Here is a 16,348-nt window from a genome sequence, read left to right on the forward strand (position 1 = left end):
CGGAGGGCGTTAGGAAGTGAGCGTTGTACATCAGATAAAAATAATTAAGTATCATCTGCATATAAAGAGATAGAATGGATTGATGAGCCTAACCGAACACGGGTAAGCTGACGACCTGCGCCAGGGGTTCTATTGATTAGTCGAATATGTGGGGGGAAAGCGGGCACCCCTGTCTCGTGCCTCTGCAAATATTAAAAGTGTCCAAGATGAGTCCAGCGGTAGATACCCTGGCCATGGGGTTAGTGTATAGAGTTTGTATCATTCTAATAATCTGGTCTCCAAAATTGAACTTTTTAAAAGTACACCATAAATAGCTCCATTCCAGCCAATCAAAGGCTTTTTTTCGGCATCAATAAATGGGAGGCCGCTGGGTGCTTCTAATTTCACGGATTCGGCAACGATTTGTAACACTCGGCAAACATTGTCTGAAGCCAAATATCCCGTAAGAAATCCTGATTGATCTGGTTCAATTAATTTATGTATCACTGACTGTAGACGTCTGGAAATAACTTCAGCATCAATTTTACATCGTCGTTAATCAAGGAGATGGGTCTGTAATTAGAACAGCCCCAAGCTGGGTTTAGGGAAAAACGTAATTAGAGCTGTATTGAGGTCTTTGTGAAAACGGCCTTTGAATATGGCCTCATTTACAGTGCGAAACCAAATGTGGCCTGGTAGATCCCACAGCGCCAGGTAGAAATCAATTGGGAGGCCATCGAGTCCCGAGGACGTTCCTTTATGTGAACGTAACACTGCATTATGTAGTTCTTCTAAGGTAATTTCCGAGTCAAGGCTGTCAGCTTCGTCCTTTGTGTTGTATGTTTAAGTTCAACTGATCAAAAAACCTTTTAAACTGGTCAGTACAGGGTTGTATTTCCGAAGTATATAATTTTTCAAGAAATGCCATGAATGTTTTGTTGATGTCTGTGTGATGTGAGATGAGAACATTTTTTGATTGCCTGGATGTTAAAACGTCGCTCACGTTTTTTTCAAAGTACGCGCAAGGTCTTTCAAAGTCGGCTCGGTCTGTTTCCATCTATTTAATATTTATGTTTTGAGTTATGATGTGCATTAAATATTCTGCTCTTCTTCAAAGTAGATCATTAAGTATAGCCCTTTCAACATTTCATTTCTGTTGTGTATCGTTGGAATATTGATAAACTAATTCCCTTTCTAATTCCCCGCACCTTCTCTCTAATACTGATAGTTCTTTAAGATCATTGTTTTTAAGTCTAGCAGAAAAGGAGATGGCACTGTTCCTTAAAAAAAAAAAAACCTTTGATAGACGCCCAAAACATTTGTTGATTGGAAAACAGAGTCCTGGTTTAATTTGACCAATTCAATCAGTCCTGCTCTCAGTTGAGAATGAAAGTCTTCATTCTGCAGCAAAAAAAGTGTTAAATCTCCATCTGGATGGTTTACAGGTTGCAATAATCTGAAGGTGTGCTAATACAGCATTATGATCAGAAACAGTGGTAGCTCAGTGGCTAATGCTACTGTGACTTGGGGAGAAATATGTTTGTTCCTTAGCTGTTGGATTATGAAGTCGCCAAGCATCACACACATCTAAATCTTTATTGAACATTCTCAGTGCTGTAGAAGACTGAGATTGCGGTACTGTAACCAATGGTTTGGAACGGTCTAAAAGTTTGTCAAGCACTGTATTCATGTCAGATCCGATAATAATTGAATAACCCTGGAGAGATAGTAGGGTTTTCGATACATTTGGAAAAAAGGAGGTGTAGTAAAAGTTTGGAGCAGATATCTTGGCAAATGCAAACCTATTCTCTTCTATTAAAGTACAGCAATATGCAACTCTAGAGTTAAGTTTGAATAAAACAGTCTAAATTGCAACAATTTTCATAACTGGATTTTAACAGCAATCAGATTTAAACTAAGAACCGTAGCCCGTCTTTTCTAGATAAACAAGCATACAGTAGTTAAACAAGACCTTTACAAATAACAGTCTGACAACCTGCACATGAAAATTGTTTAACTAAGATTTAGAATCATTTTACGCAGTTATATAGAAATAAAAGACTAGTTACCATTTCACTTTGTGAACTGAAACATGTGTGTACGCTGAGAAGGTCTTTGATCTGTGTATTACACAGGTTTGATAGCAAAGCCTCACAAAAGTCTCTTTAGTCGGCCTCCTCCATTGCCTCCTGAAGCGGGAAGTTTAAAGATCTACGAGCAGTAGGTACCGTTGCGACATCAAGACCCTCGAGATATATTTCAGCATCCTCCGGGGATGCAAACGGGTATTTCTGAGCCTTGTGGGTGACTCTCAGCGATGCTGGGTAGCTCAGGAATGTCTCTGCGCCTTTCTGGTGAAGCTTGAATCTTATGGCCGAAAAACACGTTCTTCTTTTGCGCCGTCTCATGACTGTAATCAGCATAGAATTCCAGGCACGCTTTCCGGGCTCCTTGAAGGACGGCTTGCCTGTCAGGATAGCGGAGGAGCCGGAATATCAACGATCGTAGTTTAGGTGAGTTGAAGTTCAAGTATACTTGATTGGGCTTGAGCATACGAAAAAGTCGGAGATCCATTTAGGTAGCATTTTCTGTAGAAAGCTGACAGGATCATCCCCTTCCATTCCTGTTGGTAGATTAACCAACAGTTGCGACGTGATCGGTCTTCGAGGTCATTGCACTTTCGCTGCAACCGTTCTGAGAGGCAGAGGTTCATATCTGTTTTGTTTTGCGTAAACTGCCTTGGAGAATGTCCACTTTCTTTGTGATCGACGCCATATTTCTATTCAGAGATCCCATTTCTACTTTCAGAGATCAAAGAACAGTGCTGTTTTTGTTAATATAATTGAATGGATTAAGGTCCGACTTTATAGACTCTGTCAACATTGCATGGCTTACAATTGAAGCTACATCGTTCTCGAGCGTTTTGAGGCGTTTGCAGGCCACAGATGATTTTTGGGGAGATTTTTTACTAGTTGCCATCCTTGAAAGTAGAATTGAAATGTCCAGTTGTAAAAAAGATGTTATCTTTCCTCAATATGAAAAGAATACCTTCAATTTGTCGTTTTTATTCAGGAGCCGAGTGTTGTGCGGCCATCTTGCAGCACACACCACCAGAAGTCTCTCTTGACCCGGGCCTTTAAACGAATCCAGCTTAGATCATTCCTTCCTTTGAACATTTTCACATGTAGAAGACGTTCATATTTCTGTAATTAACCAGTGCCGTATTTCTGAGAGAAACGTGAAGGCCAAATACTTTTCTGCTTGCAAAAAGCGTATAATTAGAGCAGGCAGTCCAATCCGAAATCGCTATAACACTATTGGAAACACGGTCGGCCAGCTTCCCTTTGGTTTCCAGGTGTGTCGTGAAACACACACCCTTGGTGTGTATGAGTGCATGCTGTGAGCTGATGGCTGCCTGCTGGTGCTGCAGGTGCGTGCAGTTAAACCAGATCATGGACTATAAACTGCTCCCCTGTGACACGTGTGAGCTATATGGGAAACATGAAACGCTCCACTTTGGTCTGCATTGTGTCATATTTTTCTTAGTTCATCCCATTTGTACAGTGCGCATGTGTTTTATCAAGGTGTACAAGAGGGTTGTAGTGTGAGTGTTTCATCTAAAATACAATACGTAGCTATGGAGTGTCTTTATATATGTAATTTCTGTCCAAGCCAGATGTAAAGAATGTGCTTGACTGGAAACACATTGTCACACACATTACTTCCTGATATGCTCCATGCCACGGTCATGTTTACACCAAACCTCCTGTCCATTCCTCTTACACGCTAAACACACACTCATATGCTCTCTCAGAGATAGCACTGCGCAGACTCACACACTTACAGATGTGCGCCATCTTCACTCATGTTATCACGGGTTACAGTATGCACCTATGTAAAGTGCAGTGTTGAGCACATCAGTATTCAGATCTCAGATGTAACTTCAGACTCAAGCACTATTTAGAAGTTATGCGGTGTGGAGTTGGATGAAAAAAGGCGGTGTGTCTCAGTTACGTGCGATTCTGACCTTGGACCTAAACTCAGCTCAAGTACGGTGCAAGTCCAGCGCCACTGTCTGACAATATATCATGCTGAAAAGTAGATTTTGGACTGTACACCCAGTCAGAAATCTATGGAATGCCTCTGAAGCCAATATTAAATACATAAATACGACATTTTAAGCAATATAAAGTCCACTCTCAGGAAAGATCGCAAGAGACACATCTTAATCTTATGTTGAGGACGGAATTTGTATGGATTGTATTATGAATTAACTTAAAGTGAGCTGTAAATGTGCATGGTCAGCTTATCCTTCAAATCATGGGTGTGTTTTGAAATTAACAAAAGTATTGGCATTTAATAGTGTGATAAAATATAAACCATCACCCAATTCCAGAATAGGACTATTGTATCTGGCAACCTCCGAGCTATGGACTTAAATATGAATGGGCTGCACAGAAAATCAATTTAAGCACCAATTCCGAATATGAACACCCCCCCCCCCCCCCCCCCCCCCCCAAGTAATCATGTTTTGAAATTTTGAAGTGACTAACTAGGAATTCGGCCCAAAGTTTGTAAAGGCCTTCACTAATCAGGTCCACTGTTACTGCTGCAGTGAGTGTATGTTAGCGCAGTAGGTGTATGTTAGCATCTATAGTACAACCAGTGACTGACATCATCATCATCATCATCATCATCATCATCATCACAGCTGGAGTCTTTTTTTCACTAAGTGCACTTACACTTGATTTAGGATGTTAGGATTCATCTGCATCTGTCTGTAACTCGTGAACTTTGTGAATCTGTGTCCCTGTGTCTGTGTAAATCTCAGTGTTAATGAGCGCAGTGCTATTATAAACACTTTCACACGTACATCAATTAAAGTGACACATGTTAGGTTAGTTTTTGCTACAAGAGCGCAGTGTGAAAACATCATCCCAGCTACACACATCAGCAGCTTGCGTATACTTTTGGAGGCGCTCGGCCCGAGCTAGCAGCTGTGTTTGGGCACCCTGGGACCAGTCGCCTGGGTTTCATGAGACGTGATTTGACAGCTGGACAGTACAGGAGAAGACAAATTGCACGTTGCGTGGCTGATATGGAAGAGTGTATGAGTGTGCTTGTGTGTGTCTATAAGTGCATGCGTGGGTGCGTGTGTTTGGATGAGTGGGACGTAGGTTTCTCTGACGAGGGGCACGTCCTCGTGAGTGAAGGCCAGTTTTTTTTTGGCTTAAAGTAAACAGGCGGCCGGCGGGGGTCTGGGGGTTATGGGAAAGGAGGAAACAGTGATGCTAATCAGCCCTGCGCACACTTCCCTCCACTATAAACCAAAAAAACATGAGAGAGAGAGAGTGAGACAGGGGGAGACAGAGAGAGACCGAGAACAAATAGGGGGGAAAAAAAAAAAACAGAAGATAGAAAGAGAGTCTCAGTAACTGAGCAGTTACTTACTAACTCATCCAGTTTCATTATTATTATTATTATTATTATTATTATTAGTAGTAGTAGTAGTAGTAGTAGCAATAGTAGCAGTATAATAATAATAATCATCATCATCATCATCATCATAATTAGTAGTAGCAGCAGTATAATAATAATAATAATAATAATAATAATAATAATAATAATAATAATAATAATAATAATTAGTAGTAGTAGTAGTAGTAGTAGCAGCAGTATATTATTATTATTATTATTATTAGTAGTAGTAGTAGTAGTAGTAGTAGTAGTAGTAGTAACTTTGACTGCCCTATTATTTGTGGGACATGCAGAATTACTGTAGATCATTAAGTACAGCAGAATAAACACATGGAAGTGGATGCCATGAACAGCAAAAAAAATTATCTAGTGAAAACACCTTGAATATAGAAAAAAATATCTAATATTTCTCATTATGTTATTATTAAGGAAGACATACTTTATAAGCTAGTTTATAGACATTCTACTAATTTCCCTTTTTTTTCTATTTGCAGACAGTTTTGCTTATTTCAAGCATTTATTCATAGAAAGAAGCAAACCTATAATATCTGCCAATATACTGAGATAGGTTTAGAAATGCCAAGAAATAGACTAAAATTCTCATCTCAGAGTGACCAGTATTAATAGCATCTAGATGTATGACTGTGGAAATTTGCCATCTCTGGTAGAACAATGTTATTACAAGCTACTTACAAATGGCCATTTCCTAATGTGACTTGTGCTGCACCATTTGGAGTCATCTGTCAGGTCTCGATGCCAAATCAATACACATTCAGAGGGAATACACATCATCATGACTGAAGGTTAAGTATAAGAGCATGAGATCTTGCCTTCGACAAGAGCTTGTCTTTTAGCTTCAGGCAGCAGTGTCTGTACATTGCTAATGCTGCAGTGTAACTATGCTCATACTGAGCAGCACATCTTTCAATAAAGAACTGAATACATTGTTTTGCCAGCTAGCTCAAATGTAAGCTGTGGTTCAAAGGAAAAGGAAAAGCTTGTAATCCCGCAAGACATTGCTTAATGCTGGTATACAGTAGATAATATATATGCTTTCCCTCAAATTAAATGCAACTAGCTGCTACGTCTAGTTAGCTAAACAGCTAAACAGTGCTAAAAATACAGTACAGAGAACAAAGCTGTCATGTCAGCTAAAAGACATGCCAGTGGATGAAATACACATACAGATGATATATGATATAACTGAGTTTGAGGAACTAGAATACATAGAAAAGTACCAAATGCAAGGAGTTATCCACAAACTGGCTATCATTATCTCTTTAGTTAAAACAACTGAACAATGAGGATAATGATACAAATTCCACAAAGAGGATAAATAAATAAATGGCTGACATGTTCAGGAAAAAAGGCTACACCTCCATCGTTCCTGAATAATTTCCCTCTTGTATGATTATACAGCATAATACTCACATAAATCTGCCATTTTTTTCCAATCTATTACATTATTTCTCATCTGACTGGCTGTAGCTCTTGCCTGTCACCGTATAGTTATATATATATATAAGCATATACATACATTCATACATACATACAGGGTGTCTTCGTACATAGGGGAAATGAACACTTATTAGCAAAATGTCCTCCAAACTTTTTCATACTTAGTTCATATTATATATATATATATATATATATATATATATATATATATATATATATATATATATATATATATATATATATATTTTTTTTTTCAGAGAGCCTTTAAGAATGCTATATTGAAGAACATATTGAAATCATTCTCATGGCTGGATCAAGAAGCTGTCACTAGGTTGTGATAGACTTTAACAGGAAACATGGCATTGTTGCCAAACTTATTAACAAATTCAAAAAGCCTGGAAGTGTTGTGGACCAAGTGAGAAGTGGACATCCAGTGACCAAGGTACAACCGATGTGGTGCTGGCATAGATAGTCCCCTGTGTATGGAGACTTTTGGAACACCCTGGATATTCCGAATATATTTTGCTAAATCATACACACTGTAGTCTGCCAAGGTGTTTTCACTTGATAAGATATCATTTTTTGCAGTGTGGCCAAATAGCTAATGATGAAATTCTTGACTTCCCTTTCCAATTTATTTCCTCACTTGAAATCTTGCAGTGTGTTCATTAATGGAGAAACATGTATAACTTCAGTATATACAGGGAAGATGAAACTGCAGAAATAGAACTAATCACAGGAATGACTCACATGTTGAAGAGAGAAATAAGATAGTCTCAGATGTTCTCAGATCTCATGGGGGGTGTCATGTGTCAGTTCAGTGTGTGTGTGTGTGTGTGTGTGTGTGTGTGTGTGTGTGTGTGTGTGCGTGCACATTCCTACATTCTATGAAATATTCATAATGATTCCGGCCTACTGACCTGACAGATCAATGGCCTGAAGAGCAGCATTACCAAGGACAGGGTGAGCTATTAAAAAAAAGCAACTGGACAATCTGTGTGTTTTTGTGTGTGTGCGAGAGAGAAAACGTGTGTGAGGTAGGACTGAGTAGTAAGCTAAGAGTAATATAGCAAGACAGAGACATAGTTGATGCTCAACGTAGCTGGAGAGGAGGGGAAGAGAAGGAGGAGGAGAAGCAGGAGGGGTGTAATTTAATTAGTTCCACAATGGGGTGAATGAGTAGACACATGGCTGAGCTAATGGAGGAGTGAGATGTGCTTTTTAGCAGTGCTAATTGTTCTGAAAGAGCTGGGCCTTTCTTCAGACAGCCTGTTCCTCTGTGATGAACTCAGCAGGAGGGGTGGTGTAGGGGTGGGGGGTAGGATCTGTTCCAGAATTACCCCTGCCTCCCTCTACATATGCCCCTTAAAAGCTCTCCAGCAGCCTCAGGGTCTTCTGCCGTGTCCGATATGAGCGGGAACGCAGAGGCTGGTGGTTTCTTTAAAATGGAAAACGTGGTTACAGGCTAAAAGAATGACTAGAGTCATGATTCTCAGGGGTCCATGACGTATACGATCATTAACAGTTACAATCAGCTATTGTTTGAGCTGTTAGCCATAGTGCTATTTTCACTTATTATACAGTAGTTATATTCCTAACTGACAGCTCAGTTGAGCTGAATGGGTTCAGTTAGACTAATATGGTTCTTATAGGAAGTTGTTCATTTGTAATAATCTAAACCAATGGTTCTGAAAGTGGGATCCTGGAATCCCCAGGGGGTGAAAAAGCCAAGGGCTACTGGGATTGTTAAATTTGGTTACAGCAGTGGAAATCCCAACCCATCATTATCAAAGTTGCATTTATTATTGAGTTCTTACAGTATAGCCTGTTAGACTGCTCCTTAGAATTGAATGGGTTTAATCCTCAGCAGGACTATAAATAATGGTAACTTGGAAAGATAGATCAGGAAAACACAAAAATTCACAAAAATTCAGCTTTAATAAATGGACAAATAAATAGACAAAATATTATTACACACATTTAAATAATGTTCAAGAAACAAATCTGGACAGAGTGGTTAGGTGTTATTTAGTTTACATTTAAAGGGCTCCAATAAGATTGAGAACCCCTGATCTACACCAACATAATTTAACAATATGTCGTGTCCCTCAGTACGGACAAAGCTTTCCAATTTTATTTTTAAACACTTTTAAGTAATATGTTTCTAATATTTAATCAGTGGCATGCTTAACTCATTTGTGCCTTGTAATCAAAGGTCTTGATCTTGAATCTAACTATGACTTTATTAAGAAACAAAAATAGGCAAAGTGCTGTTTAGTGGATACAAAATGTTTTGGAAGCTTTCATCACTATAACTGGTGGGTTTTATAATTCGAATCGTGGCACAGAAATTAAATATGGTGCTCCATATTTATGCAGTGTATGTAATATTTGAATGCTTGGCCTATATAATTTTTTTTAAAGAAGAAATCCTGTGCAGTGTTCATAAGAGTGCCCATAATTATTTTCCACTCGTTTTTTAATGCTGCATTTAAAAACGGCCGTAATAGAAGATGAGTGTGTGGATATCCACTCTTTTTTTCTTTTTCTTTTCCTTTTACATCATTAAACCTTACTGATTTATATTTCATATCGTAGTGTTTATATGCATGCATTCCTACGTGATATGAACCATCCTTAATGAATGAACCAGCTGTGAAAATGATTGCACTGCTGCCTAGATTGGTTAATAAATTATCTTTAATGTGTTCACGTACTGTATGCCGACCTACTCACTTATTCCTGTGCCACACAGTGACATTCAACTTCTGAATTTCACTGCTCAGAAACCATGACAACAGCACGCTTAGCATGAGAAAGGTAGACATCAAAGCCTTGTAGTTATACATGTCTGGACCAGGCTCTTTTGCTGCTTCTGAATTTAGCCCAGATTGCTGCAAGTTACAAGGCTCTCATGCTGATTAGCATGTGCTAATGGGGCTAGCGCGTGGAACTTCCTCTCTGTTCAACTAATTCCCATACAACTAAGGGTTGCTCGGAGGAGAGCTCGGCTGCTCGGAGCACATGCTTTCCATAACATCAAGCTCTTTTTCCACGGCCGTATCGAAGCAACAGCTTTGTTTTGGGGAGTCAACAAGCTCAGGAGTTATAGTCGCAGTCCAGCTTGGGAGGAAGATTGAATTTTGGATTTCGTGAATCAAATTCAGCATTCCCTCACGCTTGTGGTGAGTGTCTGAGCAAGATCAGGAGTTCTCTTGCACAACAATGGTGGGATTTCCCAGATCCTTCAGTGGCTGGGATTCCCCAAAGGCCATTATAATCATAAATATGACTGCGTAATTGTGGTGATGATAGTTATGCTGATGATGACTGATGGCAAAAACGGATCAGTAACGTTTCCCCCTTTTTGCTCTTCTTTCTGGGATTAAGGGATTTTTTTTCCCATCTTATCCCACTTTATAACTTTTCCACCACTTTTCTCATGCAAATCTTTCTAAAGTAGGCCTTTGTGAATATCAAAGTGTAGGTGACATGACATAAGTGATCCTCTCTTATTAGTTCTAATTCAGATAACCCCATGGACACAGCTATAGACACTAACAGGCTTTTACAGCATTGATGTACAATTGCTCAGTAAGCACTCCTATAATAGCATCAAAGCAACATGAAGAAATGACAGACTTTGAGTAGACACCCTCCCTACCCCCATCTCTGCATTTTCCTATAAAGAGAAAAATGCCACTCAGCAAGCCCTCTCTATGATATTAGTCAGCAACCCCATTAGTCTTAATGGATGCCCCTGGGCATTGAGAAGCCCAGCCTGTCCTTTTAAGGACTATACAAGGCGCTCATTAAGGCTAAAACAAAGAGGGCTAGTGAGAGAAGGAAGGAGGGAATGAATGAATGTGGGAGTGACTGAACAGGGTAGGGGGAGTGAGAGATCACCTCCTACATTTATTAGTCTCTATAAGCTCTCGGGTTCGCCAGGTTCTTTTGAGGCATTGACCAAAGAAGCCCTCGAGAACATCCAAAAATTTACCCCATCACTCATATCTGTCAGCGGAAACACTATCCAGACAGGTTAATGGCTAGTGTGTGAGGTATCCCTGTTTACAAATCTATAGCTGATCAATAACTCTGACTCCCAGTGCTCTCAAATCCATTTGGAGGCAGGTGGCATGGCCAAATCTGCTGCTCAAAGAGACCAGCCAGTATTGACTCTGCTAACAGGGTTATTCTCAATACACAAGCCCAGACAGACGAAATGCTATATCTCGACACACTTCCTTTTCTAAAATAGGCCTTTGATTAAAAAGGAAAGAAAAGGCTTCTTTGTCCTGATTCATTTTTGAGAACATTTGTTCCGAAATAGATGAATGCTTTTGACAAGCCCTCTCACAGTTGTCAAGGCCATCGGGTTCCACTCGGCGAAACGAGCCGATCAGCACATGACAATTGTAATGGCAATCTGTTGCCATGGCAGCTAATTAACTTAATGTAAGCACAGACTCTCTCTCTCTCTCCCTCTTGGTTTCTTACAAAAAAATCCATGAACACTCTCGCTTCAGCTTACTTGATGTAGTCATATCCATAATCGGTAATTCAGTCAAGCTGAGGTTGTCTGAAATATTCAACTGTAGATAATTGGAACATAGAAGGAAACAAATAAGTTTTGTATACATGCATGGAGTTGAATCAGTGTTTGTACTTACCCACTATGGTCACTGGCCTCTCAACAGGCACAGTGGGGGAAATCTGAGTAAAATTGGAGGCACACAGTAAGAGTTAAGAGTCGGTCAAAGGCAGCACTGTGTACAGGGATGTGGATGCGGTGAGAGGATCCTCAGTAAAATGCCACATTTGGGTTTTTTATTGATCCATTCAAGGTGGGCAGGAAATACTCTGAGGTGTTTATAGGAGTTGGCCAGCCTTACAAGGACACTTGCTCCCATCAGCACGTTCACACACACACACACACACACACACACACACACACACACACACACACACACACACACACACACTCATTGAGAGCTGACTTGTTCTTTGTATATATTGTAATATAAGGCCAGAAGATGAGGACGAGGTCAGTAGGTCAGTAGAACTTTGTAGGTCAGTGTTGTTTGTCACTGGACACCACAACACTAGAACCTTTCTTCTGTAAAGCTACCTTCCCACCAAGTTTAATCAGAACCCCAGTTTGGTCTGTCTGACACTGTTAAATAAACTCATTAGAAGACATTTATCATTTGGATCATGTCATAATAGTTATGGGTAGTTAGATCTCCAGGAGGAGGCCTGTTGAATACTAGGGTTCTCGAGGTTTCAGCTTAGTCTGACCATCATTGCCAACTGACAGTTGTCTTCCCAGTTTCTTAATTAGTAAATGTTTGAGATTTTCTAATTGCCTTAAGGTTGTGTTATTTTCTTTAAAACAACTTTTATCCTATGATGTTGCATTAATAACTTCGATTAGACCAGGGGTCACCAACCCTGTTCCTGGAGATCTACCTTCTTGAAGACTGAAGCACTAAACATATTTGTGTCCACCTGACCACCTTAAGGACTTCTTGATCAACTAAAACAGGTGTCTTAGATTTTGGGTGGAGATTAAACCTGCAGAAACGTAGAGCTCAAACAAGAGGGTTGGTGACCATTCATTTCTACCAGCTTGACCAGCTCATTCTGTGCATTGCTTGTAGAAGGTCAGACCAACCTGGGTTTTCAGTAGTGTAGCTTTATAATGGAGAAACCCTTTATCATAGGGTTCTATATGTAACATGTAAGCATTCCTCCAGAGCATGAAACCAAAGAATCCCCCAGTGAGCTATATTTCACCATCTTGCTCTAAGAATACCTTGCTGAAAAATCCGTCTGGTACTGATCGGCTTCCAGTTGCCAAAACAGACCCTGAGCTGGTCAAACTGGTAGACCATCTCTGCCATGTTAACTTCCTTTGGCTGTGTGACCAGCTCATCGTGTGCTCTAGTCATTATTCATCAGGGATATACAGTACACTAGAACACCTAATGACATTTCACGGACGTCTAGAATGATATTGCAAATTGAGCAATGGATTGCATAAGACTTTTTGAATGATTGCTCAACGTCATACACAGCAGGTTTGTACAAATTATGACTTCTGTTTTGTTGTGAAATGTGTCAGCATCAGCCTCTGAAGGAATGTGAAATAAGATGAGAAGTTCCCAGAACTAGTCAGAGTGGGAATAATAATAATACTAATACTACTAATAATAAAACAATCCAATAAAAATAAACCCACTAGAATACCTTTCAAGAGGAGAAACAAAATAGTAGTGATATTCTCATAGAGTGATATCAGAGAAAGAATGAATAGTGTGAAGTAAGTGAATAGTGAATCAGACTCGACGCCGCCCATTCACACAGTGACGCCCAGAGAGAGGCAGAAAGAGAGAAAGAGAGGAAAGGAGAGGGAGAGAAAGGATAGAGTGAGTGAGTGGGTGAGTGAGTGAGGAAGGGAGAGAGAGAAAGAGAAGTTCGCGCTCGAGATATAGGATCCTGTTGGGATTTGAAAAAAAAAAAGAAAAAAAAAACACACATAGACAAAAAAAACAAACAAACAAAAAAACAACCCAGAGCATTTTTTTTTTTTTTTTTTTTTTAAACCTCAGTAAGTAGAAACATAACGGGACTTACACGCGAGCTGTAAGCGCACGCGCTGAATGCGAGACCATGACGGCTGCCGTGGATATGACGCCGACGTTAACTATAATAAAATCCGAAAGAGCAGACGGTGAGTGAATGTTTGTCTTCTATCATACAGTCGAGTTTGTTTGCTGCAGTGAGTTTTCTGTTACCTTTCATTTTTTGGCTCATCAAACCAGGTTGCACCGCGCGCGCTGAAACTGGTGTTCGAGCTCGCGACAGTTTCTAAACACGCAAAGCCCTCGCGCTCAAGCCCAGGCGATGCTCAGCACAGCGCGCGCCAGATGCGCCTATCAATTATTTATTAGCTTTCAGTGCGGAGGAGCTGCGTGCACTGTGTGGGAGCGAGCAAGCCTGAGAAAGCTTTCTGCGCCCTCTAATTGCGATAACAATGCGACTGTAAATATCTGCTCAAATGGAAATGTTTATAATGTTGCATGCCTTGTGTTGCAAGAACATAATAAGTGCCTGCAGCTTCCTTTTTTTTTTCTTCTCCCCCTCGAGGGTCATATTTAACAAAAGCTTGTTTCTAAGAGCAAATATACACTTTCCTAAATCTGCATGTCTTTCATATTACTCTCATCTTGTGTCTTTGTGAGGAAACTTTCCTTCTTGGTCATGCATTGACCAGTGCTGACCAAGCTACTTGTCATGATGCTGCCAGTTTGTGTCATGCCAGTGTCTCAGGCCAGCCAAAGGGCGAGGCGCATGTCGTATACATGGCAACAATGGAAAGTTTCAGCAGGGCATAATCAGATCAGGTGGTCTGCTTTTATCTTTAAAGCATGCTGATGTTTATGCTTAGATGTAAAATGGTACTGCCTTTAAAGTGTGTGCAACTTGTTCACAACTTGAGTCATATTCTGCAAAAGTCCATATTTGAGAAGAAGAAGTATGTTGTTTATATTGCCATCACGTGATCATCTTTCATAAAGGCAGACATTATGGGTAGGTTGTTGCACTCGGTCATCCTGCGTGTCTGTGAGGAAACGTCTGTCATTTCTCACGCCAGCGCTGAAAGATTTGCTTGTCATGATGCTGTTTCATACCAGCCCTAGGGCGAGGCGCGGGAGCAGGGCCGCATGCTTGACCATGATGGAGAGAGGGAGAGGGAGTCAGGGAGGGCACATGAGGTGCGGCTTGAGCAGTCAGCATTATCATCCTCCCCCTCACAATCCTGACAAGACACTCCTGAAACTTGGACTGAGGTGATGATTGTGCAGGCTAGTTAATGCTTAGAGAGAGGGAGTGAGTTTGTCGCCTGACCGAATATAGCCCTGCTGTACACCCGTCCAATGCACTTTTCTAACCTGACCCTGTTTTGTGCTCGGTCAGCAGGGCAGAACGAGTTCAGTGGCCGCTGGTTTTCTTGAGCGAAAAAGCTGACTGTTATTATAACATCTGTGCGTGCTGCTTACTCTGTCAATCATACACACCGCAGCAGCTGTATGTACATCATGGAAAAATGTTCTTCACACCATAAGTGTCAAACTGAAAACTAACTGCCATCTTAGGTGTGTGTGTGTGATAAGAATCACTACAACATCTACACATGCATATGGGGATGATCTCACTGTCTTGCATGTACATGCACAGGCAATGCTTCCACATACACAAACTTTATCAGGCACATGGAAAAACACTACTCAAAAACTGCTGATAGTTGCACTCGAATTGCCAAAATGCTGTGGTGGTATCTTGCAAGACCATTTCACAACACAGGCTCCCGCATGCTTGGTTAGTACGGAGAGTCCTGTATTAGCAATCCTGTTTGCCAAAGACTAAAAATTCAGCATAGTGCTTAATGTAATCTGGTGTGTTGCTTTAGATTTTTTACCTGTTACTCTGTGAAAAAAAAAAGGAATGCATGTATATTAGTGAAGACAAGTTCAGAGGATGAGAGAGTAGTGTAGGAACGAGTGTAGTGAAAGGGAACTTTTTCCACTCATGACACTCAGGACAGTTTTCCTGAGGACAGTAATATCAGTATTGTTACATTTCTGAGAACTTGCACAATTGTTTATAAGGAAAGTTACAATGGTTAAGAAGCAGGATTAGTGAAGAACTTCCATGAACGTGCTCATTCTTTGCACTAGCATAACAGTTCTCCCAAAATTAGTCTTCGACTGAAAAAATGCACCAATGGGAATGGGAGCTTTATTTTTGTATTGTTTTTAACCTAAATCACTCCTTTCTAGATAGATAAAGTGTCAAGGTAAAGAGTAACACGGAAGTAGTGTAGAGCTCATCTTGGACATGATTTACTCGAGACAAATGGAGGAAGAACAGACAATGGAGGCTCCAAACAAGTGTGATGACCTCGACAAGCACATTTAGGTTCTCGAATAGTCTTGCTTTAATATGATTGTGTTTGCACATTCACATCTTGTTAGCTAAAAGCAATGCAGGACCATACAGACTTTTTTTTTTTTTGGTAACTGAAGTCTAGCCCTTGCAAAGGCTACAAACATATGTATACATAGCGACGTATATAACATGCAGTCACTGTCGAAAAGAGCCAAACGTGAACCATATGCTTGCGTAGCATTGATCTGGAAATGGTGCCTTGAGCTACTTCAAGCCGGGCTTGTTTAAAATAGCTATCGCTCCCACCAGCATGACGGCTCGGCAAACAAAACAGTATCAAAAGTCCAAGCATACAGAAAAGAGCAGAGATGCGCGCTCATAACTCGTGGTGTCAAAGCGCTTGACGACAGGGTTGCTGCTTTCATCTCTGACCAAAGAGTACTTAGCACAGCCAAGTGGGTCAGCAACAACATGAGAG

At 40.5% G+C, this 16,348-nt stretch overlaps 1 protein-coding gene across 2 annotated transcripts in view; it reads left to right on the forward strand.

Moving 5' to 3' along the window:
• ets1 (v-ets avian erythroblastosis virus E26 oncogene homolog 1) overlaps nucleotides 1-16,348 on the forward strand; it is a 50,104-nt gene that overhangs the window by 11,212 nt on the left and 22,544 nt on the right. Inside the window, exon 1 of one of the 2 annotated variants that reach the window (XM_017466410.3) lies at nucleotides 13,054-13,651. The exons of the other annotated variant lie outside the window; for it this stretch is intronic. Coding sequence (XP_017321899.2) covers nucleotides 13,591-13,651 — 61 coding nt within the window. The 5' untranslated portion in view covers nucleotides 13,054-13,590. Of the gene's footprint in view, nucleotides 1-13,053; nucleotides 13,652-16,348 lie in introns of those variants that run through there. 2 annotated transcript variants of the gene reach the window in all.

Source organism: Ictalurus punctatus, chromosome 4 (genome assembly GCF_001660625.3).
Source record: "Ictalurus punctatus breed USDA103 chromosome 4, Coco_2.0, whole genome shotgun sequence".
Classification (NCBI taxonomy): domain Eukaryota; kingdom Metazoa; phylum Chordata; class Actinopteri; order Siluriformes; family Ictaluridae; genus Ictalurus; species Ictalurus punctatus.